Below are 8762 nucleotides of genomic sequence, written 5' to 3'. Positions count from 1 at the left end.
ACCGTCGTCTAGGCGACCTGCTCGAGCGCCGTCGCCGCGAGTTACAGAGTCGCCTCAGTCAGCTGGCGGCGCTGAGGAGGGAATACATCCTGGAGCTGAGCGCACACATCTACACAACACAGGAGGAGAAGCAGGGCAGCAGGTACACAACTACAACTACACAACATCTACACAACATCTACACAACATCTACACAACACAGGAGGAGAAGCAGGGCAGCAGGTGGAGGACACACAACTACGTAAGGGATAATGCCCGACGAGGTGTCCATTATCAGAAATTAATGGACGACGCGGAGGCGTGAACCGTCCGACGCGAAGCGGAGGACGGTTGCTTCCGTGAAGTCCATTAATCTCTGATAATCGGACACCTCGAAGGGCATTATCCCGCTTATACCATGGTCACTTACGAGATAAATACATATTAAATAATTCAGTCATGATTTAATGTTGTTTTTACGGTTAAAATCATACGTCGTCTCGTCTGTAACAATAAGCGGCTGAGCGGACTATTTAATAACTCTCGTCGGCGATAAAAGAAAAAAAAGAGGGACCCGCTGTGACCGCAGCGTGTTGCCATGGTGACTCTGCCACAGCCTGATGGTTGATCAGTGAAGGGAGGTGAGGTGACGGCTTAAACGTTACGGTGACACAAAGTTTTACTTCTTACCGCTGGTGTGTTTACAGACTCCAGTGCCGTGATGCGCTGAAAAAAAGTTGTTTTGGTCCGAGTGTCCGTTGCCGTGGTTACCAACAAGCGTTTGAGCCAGCGCAGTAATATTTAGAACGTAATCAGGCTATTTTACCGGAACATCTTTATGGGTGTCCATTATCACTTTTTAATGGACACCCAGCAGCCAATCAGAATCGAGGATTCATCCAGACCATGGTATAAACAACTATAACTACAACACATGTTTTATAGAAGAGAAACACCTGAACGTCCCTCATGTCACCTCAGTCCGAGCGGTGTTGTTGTTGTTGTAGTAGTTGTGTTAATGTCCTTCACTGACAACAGTTACTGGACTAGTATTTTTTTGACTAGCTAACAGAATACAACTGACCCTTTGTCAAGGCCCCGCCCCCCACGGTTACTGTTGCTAGGTTGGACAAACAATGGTCACGGAAGGGTTAACTCCCATTGGAAACCATTGAAAATTAGGCAGATTTAAATTGCTTGTAAGGACAATTTGAATTAACTTACACATCAGAAAAATAGTGTCCATGATAGAAGACAGACGTGGCTAAAGAGCGATTGAACGGGCATTACCCGACTTTTCCGAAAAGTGGGGACAAATCATTGTTTTGGTCACTCACTAGCTAGTAGCTAACGACGCTAGCTAACGTTAGCTACAAGCTAATCTCCGCCGATCTCCCGTTTCTCCTCGTAAAACTTCACAAAGTTCAAAAGACATTAGCAGCGGTAATGTTACGTTTGCTAGATAACTTTGAAGGTATTAGATCTTCTCTGTCTATGAACACGACCAGAGAGTGGACTGGAGGATGAATGAGCTTCAGTACAGCCAGGGACAAACAGCCTCACTTCTCATGAGGACTGCACACAACAACAACAACAACAACAAACAAAACTTTGCAGTTAACCCCTGACCTGTGGCTCGAGCTAGTGGAAATTCTGATTGAAGTTCAAATGGCTGCTGATCTAAAAAGTGAATTTAGAACCCTGCTTGTGGGTAGTTGTACCTGTCTACCTGTGTACCTGCTAACAGCCGGTCCTCTGCCCCTGTGTGTGTGGGTCAGAGACCCCGCGGACGTGGTGGCGGAGTGCGACCCGGCGCTGACGTCCAGCACGGTGAGCGAGCTGGCCGAGGCGCGGAGAACCACCTACCTGTCTGGACGCTGGATCTGGGACGACCAGAACGGAGAGACCAGCATCAGCATCACCGGGGCGCCCGTCACGCTGCCTAGCAACGGGGACTGCTCCGCCTACTACACCTGGGTGGAGGAGAAGAGCACCAACCAGGGCCCAGGTGAGTCGCCGCGCGCCGCCATCGGCCAATCAGACGAAGGGAGAGGAGACATGTTGACTTAAGGCTTTATTGCACCAGGTCTCGTCGTTACTGTCTTCATCTTCTGTGAAACCCAGTGAACACGTCAGAAACCTAGGTGTTCGACGAAGACCATAACTTCTCTCTCTTAAAATCTCTTTTATTTCCAAAACTGCCTTTTATCATCTACGGAACATTTCTAAAGTTAGATCACTTTTATCTGTATCAGACTCCAGACAGATTGGTTCATGCATTCATTTCTAGCCGTTTAGAGACTACTGTAACGCTCTTTTCTCCGGATTAACAAACCAATCACTTAATAAACTTCAACTCATTCAAAATGCTGCAGCCAGAATTCTAACAAAAACACACAGGTACGATCACATCACTCCGGTTTTAAAGTCTCTCCACTGGCTCCCAGTCAAATACAGAATTGATTTTAAAATTGTACTTGTTGTTTTTAAATCTCTTAATGGTGCTGCCCCTCCCTATGTTTCTGACATGCTCACCCAGTAGCTACACACCTGACAGATTCCTCAGATCCTCATGTAAATCTCTTCTCAATATACCACGTATACGTATACAACAACATCTTTTAAGTGTAATCTTAAAACATACCTGTTCTCGCAAGCTTTTAATTAGTTTTTTGTTTGTTTGTCTTAACACATTGGCTTCTGTTTTAATATGCACTAGCTTTTGTTTTAATATGTACTCACTTGTATTGCATCTTGCTTTTATTCTGAAGCACATTGAGTTTATGCTTGCCATATGAAATGTGCTATATAAATAATTTGACATTGACATTGACATTGTGTTTTTAATCCTTTTGAACACTTGTCTAATGTTGTTCAATAAAGTTTTCAATCAATCAATCAATCAATCTCTTGACCCCGCCCCTCTGACCTCTTGACTCCGCCCCTCTGACCTCTTGACTCCGCCCCCTCAGAACTCGACCACATCAACCCGGCCCACACCATCAGCGCGGCGCTCTGCTACACCACGCAGCTCGTCACCATCCTGTCCCACATCCTGGACGTCAACCTGCCCAAGAAGCTCTGCAACAGGTAACAACCCCCCCCCCATGTATAATAATAACATAATACTGCAAATTGAAATGACCGTGTGTTACAGATAATATTGATATAACGTCATCTGAAACATGTGCAATTTAACTCAAAATAAGAAGACAAGGCATATTTAAACCTATGTAAAGAAGTCAATGAGCGTATGTTTAAAGGGACAACCAGGAGTTTCTCCTTCGGCAGAACGAAAAATTCTGCGACAATAAAAAAGTCTGATATTAATGTGGATGAATCTCCGTTACCACTTGTTAATGGTCCATTTTAGATAAATCTATGGTTTTGTCTCTATGGTTATTTTGTTATTATTAGTGGTGGTGGAAATGCTGGGCGAGCCGACCAGCGTTTCTTTACTTTCGGTTTCGTGGCGAGTCATGAGAATAACGCCGCCGTATGAATCTCCGTTTATGGTGGGAACTACGACGGTATGTGATCGTCTTCCAACCTCTGACTTTAATTCTTGATGAATGAAAACATGAGTCTGTCTTGCACCGGTCAAAGAATTTCACGGTGCGGAGGCTCATAAATGTAGTGAGAAAACACTTCACTTTAACAAAACTCCTCGTTGTCCCTTTAATGACTAAACTGTTCACAAATTAAATAGAAATCAGAAATTAAATAGAAAAAAACATTTAAAGTATATTTTTTGGCTTTTTTTTGCCTTTATTTGATAGTTCAGTATAGATAGACAGGAATGGGGGAGGCAGAGAGAGGGGGAACGACATGGGGCGGCCGCCTTAACCACTGCACCACGCACCGCCCCAGAAATTACATTTAAAAAAATGTTTTATATATATATTTTTGGGCTTTTTCGCCTTTTAATGGAAAACACAGTTGAGAGAGAGACAGGAAATGGGGAGGGTGGGATGACATGCAGGAAAGAGCCACTCGGCGCGGGATTCGAACCGGGGCCGCCTGCAGTGAGGACTACAGCTTTTTGAGAGCCTTTTTAAATGATGTTAAATGAATAATTATGTGTGTGTGTGTGTGTGTGTGTCTTCAGTGAGTTCTGTGGAGAGAACCTGAGCCGGTACCGCTTCACCAGAGCTCTGAGCAAACTCAACACCAACGTCCTGCACCTGTGCTTCTCCCAGGTGAGAGGGGGCGGGGCCACGGCTGATGATGTCACACTGGTTGTTGTTGTCATGTGTTAATAACAGCTGTGTGTGTGTGTGTGTGTGTGTGTGTGTGTGTGTGTGTGTGTGTGTGTGTGTGTGTGTGTGTGTGTCTGTGTGTGTGTGTGTGTGTGTGTGTGTGTGTGTGTGTGTGTCTGTGTCTGTGTCTGTGTCTGTGTGTGTGTGTGTGTGTGTGTGTGTGTGTGTGTGTGTGTGTGTGTGTGTGCAGCATGTGGACAGTGAGAAGCTCCACCCCCATCACACCTTGAGGAACATCATGTTTCTGGTTTCCCCCGACAACGACAACCTGGGCAGGTGAGATGCTTCAGAGGAACAAATGGAAATCTTAAAGGGATAGTTCAACATTTATTTAGTCAAATTGTCCCATCACCATAATCCCTATAGTCATAGCAGTAGGTTCGTTACCTTTAATTGTCGGTGCAAGCTGTTTTTAGAACGGTGGAGCAGAGCCGTGAGCTGCTCAGAGCTACGCTACGGAGGCTCATTATGGGATTTCTTGGTTTCCCTCATCAAACTACACAGCAAATACACAATCCAACAACTCCACAACGCTCTGGTGGACAAGTTGTGAGCTGCACATTCACCACGCTATGAGATAATAACACAACGTTACCACACAGAGTTGTTTTAGAGGGAAATTCATGCAAAACCACTGATGCACGTTGCCTTCAGGGACAGTTTTTCATCAACAGTCTCTGTATTTCCCTCTAGGACCGGCCCGTTCGAGGTGAGCGCCGACCTGGAGGAGTCGATGGAGTTCGTGGAGCCCGAGGCGTCGGGGCCGGCGGAGGAGAGCGGCGACGAGGCGGTGACGGACGAGGAGACCGACCTGGGGACGGACTGGGAGACGGTGCCCAGCCCGCGCTTCTGTGACATCCCATCACAGGTCAGTGATGTCATCGCTACCGTGTCTCCTGACCAATCACAGCACAGCAGCAGCAGCAGCAGCTCTGTGTCACTTCTTGGCTGTGTTCGAAACCGCATACTTCTCCTACTACTCATACTAACTCTGAGTATGTAGTGTGTTTACACTGCACAGTATGCGAGAAGTTCCCAGATGGCAGCTACACTAGATTAACCAGAAATGTTGAGTTTACATCATGAGGTTACTACTCACACTCAAATTACCCAAGATGCAACGTAACATGACGTCACGGATCGTCTTTTCCTTACCGCGAACAGGAAAAAAAACAAACTAAACAGGACAACAGAAATGTTCCTGCTGAAGCCTGTTATTACATGACTTTATTAAGTTTTAATATTTTTTCATGCGAGAAAGTAACTGTTTAGATCCCCAATGTGCGGTTAGTTTATCCAAACGACGGCTGTTTAGAAGTTTGCCCCGATGTTTTTGGGAGAAGTGAAGCTCCAGGTCCGAGCAGCGACCGCGACATCATAGAGGCAGCAGCCCGGTCTGCTGAGCTGCTCCGCCGGCCAGCCTACCACCGTCACCCCGGGGAGAAAACCACCGCTAATTAACTTACCCAATGGCTTTTAGAGGTTTACCACCGGCTGATTAAACTCTTTTTAGGGGATAAATGTTGGTCTCATTGATGAAATCTAACAATTGTGGCTGTAGCAGCAGTTTGTTTGTGGTTAGACAGAAGAGCAGCACTGCCTTGGGGTCTGTACGCACAGAAAACACCACATTTACATCAATAAATAAATGTTTTACAATGAACCAGGCCGATCTCGGAGCTGGTAGACTCTCCGGTAAGGCATATTGAACGGTTAAATGCCGTTAACGGGACGAGAGCGGTCAAAACGGCGGTTTAAAGCTAGCTACAGAGAGGGTAGGTTCACTTCCTGTTTACAAAGTAAAAGCACCAATTTTATCGTAATGGCTTTCCTTATGATAAAAGGCAACATTACGTGGTTGGCACTCAATGAGTTAAGACTGAAGTTAAGAAAAAAATGACACTTAAGAAGATGTTTTTTCTTCAGAATGTTTTGTGAATCTGGCCCCTGGTCCTGACGGTCGTCTCTTTCTTTGTCCCACAGTCCATGGATCTTTCCCAGAGTGCACTGCAGGTGTCTCAGCCGTCCGCCAACACCGGGGGGATGATCTCATCGGCCGCCGCCTCCGTCACCTCCTGGTTCAGAGCGTACACCGGCCAGCGCTGAGACCGGATCGGACCGGACCGGACCTGACTGGATCGGACCGGGTCAGATCTGGACTCCTGGTCCGGAGCAGAGTGGACCGGCTCAGTGGACCGGGGTCAGAGGTCATTCAGTCACTGAGAGAAACTCTGCTGATCCTGAAACTCAATGAACCTGCTGACGACCTTCAAGCTTCACGCGTCGTTAGTCCACTTCAGTCCACTTCAGTCCACTTCACGTTTTCTGTGCAGTTCACTCACCAGCATTTTGAGACACAAACTGTTCAAGAAGAAAAACAAACCAGACCTGAACCTGTCTCACCTGTCTCACCTGTCTGTCTCTACCTGTCTCACCTGTCTGTCTCTACCTGTCTGTCTCTACCTGTCTGTCTCTACCTGTCTCACCTGTCTGTCTCTACCTGTCTGTCTCTACCTGTCTGTCTCTACCTGTCTCACCTGTCTGTCTCTACCTGTCTGTCTCTATTCAATTCAATTCAAAGAGCTTAATTGGCATGAACAGAATTTTTTGGCAACAAGGCAACAAGGGTTGTCTCTACCTGTCTGTCTCTACCTGTCTGTCTCTACTTGTCTGTCTCTACTTGTCTGTCTCTCACCTGTCTGTCTCTACCTGTCTGTCTCTACCTGTCTCTCTACCTGTCTGTCTCTACCTGTCTGTCTCTACCTGTCTGTCTCTCTACCTGTCTGTCTCTACCTGTCTGTCTCTACCTGTCTGTCTCTACTTGTCTGTCTCTACCTGTCTGTCTCTCACCTGTCTGTCTCTACCTGTCTGTCTCTACCTGTCTCTCTACCTGTCTGTCTCTACCTGTCTGTCTCTACCTGTCTCTCTACCTGTCTGTCTCTACCTGTCTGTCTCTACCTGTCTGTCTCTACCTGTCTGTCTCTACCTGTCTGTCTCTACCTGTCTGTCTCTACCTGTCTGTCTCTACTTGTCTGTCTCTACCTGTCTGTCTCTACCTGTCTGTCTCTACCTGTCTGTCTCTACCTGTCTGTCTCTACTTGTCTGTCTCTACCTGTCTGTCTCTACTTGTCTGTCTCTACCTGTCTGTCTCTCACCTGTCTGTCTCTACCTGTCTGTCTCTACCTGTCTGTCTCTACCTGTCTGTCTCTACTTGTCTGTCTCTACCTGTCTGTCTCTACCTGTCTGTCTCTACTTGTCTGTCTCTCACCTGTCTGCTCTTTGTGTTTAACCATCGTCAACGCTGCTGTGACGATGATGGTGACGATGACGATGCCAGCTGTGTATATAAACATTGGTTACCATGGTGATGACAGCCTGTTTACAACCCCCCAGTGGAACTGAACTCTAACTGAACTGGTCCGAGTGTCTTTGAAGCAATATGAAGTTTCTGTGTTGATTTCAAATAAAATCCACTTCCTGGTTTGTTGGTGCGTCCAGATGTTTTTCATGACCTCACCTGAGTCCGTAGCTCCGCCCACAGTCAGGTGCTGTGCTCCGATTGGTTGATGGTTTCTCCAGTGGAGCTCAGCTGTGTTTTCACGCCTCATCTGATTCCAGCTCTCTGATTGGTCGGGAGTCCCGGTGAGTTCAGGGACCATCGGAGAGTAGTAAATCTGACATGAAGACACCAACTCCCATGATCCTTCACTGCTCCACCACACTCAGTGTTGTCATGGTGATTAACACTTAAAGCTGGAGCCTGAAGAGTCATGTGACGAGGGAGCACACACACACACACACACACACACACACACTGTAACATACATGATCCTCTGACAGCAGAGCCGTGCACAGCAGCGTGCACGTGACAGCAGATATAACACAGATCCTCCATTGTGTCGCAGCAGATTAGCGCGTTAGATATGTTTGGTATGCAGCGTCAGTGAGCCGCCTGCAGGCTGCACACGGCACTGCAGCCGCCACACACACACACACACACACACACACACACACACACACTGCTGCTGTTGTTGTTTACTTCTCACTCAGGCTCCAACACGTCACCTGTGTGATGTCATCACATGACAAGATCAGGTCGATGACCTTTGACCTCGGCTGAAGTCCAGCCAACAAGACGACCAGATGTCAAACTGAACCAGAGAACCACCTGAGTCGCCTTAGGCTCCAGATCTCGGACTCGTTCACTGAACACCAGCTGCATTGCAAAAGAGGCACAACAGAGACTTTAATGCTAAGTTAAGTTTATTCACTCACACACACACACACACACACACACACATACAACACGTACTTAGTGTGAATCAGGTCCCATTGAAGCTACCAAAAGCTTATTGCGGGAGCCTGGATACATACAACACAAAACAATACAGCACATACAAGACTAACAATACACATAAAACATAAACAGTATGAATACACACACACACACACAACAATAAAGCACATACAAAACTAACAATACAGTACATTAAACATTAACAGACATTAGACAACGTGGACCCT

General features: G+C 46.7%; 1 protein-coding gene across 1 annotated transcript in view; it reads left to right on the top strand.

The window, feature by feature from the left end:
* atg14 (autophagy related 14) overlaps window positions 1–6411 on the top strand; it is a 12635-nt gene extending 6224 nt beyond the window's left edge. The window contains exons 5-11 of the mRNA XM_085767420.1: window positions 1–142; window positions 1758–1987; window positions 2952–3069; window positions 4088–4178; window positions 4429–4514; window positions 4932–5106; window positions 6222–6411. The exon at window positions 1–142 is cut by the window's left edge and continues 96 nt beyond it. Of these exons, the coding sequence (XP_085623546.1) occupies window positions 1–142; window positions 1758–1987; window positions 2952–3069; window positions 4088–4178; window positions 4429–4514; window positions 4932–5106; window positions 6222–6344 (965 nt within the window). The 3' untranslated portion in view covers window positions 6345–6411. The remainder of the gene's footprint in view (window positions 143–1757; window positions 1988–2951; window positions 3070–4087; window positions 4179–4428; window positions 4515–4931; window positions 5107–6221) is intronic.
* Window positions 6412–8762: the final 2351 nt, after the last annotated feature.

Source organism: Trachurus japonicus, chromosome 22 (assembly GCF_045865225.1).
Source record: "Trachurus japonicus isolate A0001 chromosome 22, Traja_1.0".
NCBI lineage: Eukaryota > Metazoa > Chordata > Actinopteri > Carangiformes > Carangidae > Trachurus > Trachurus japonicus.
This window is presented reverse-complemented; position numbering and strand designations above follow the sequence as displayed.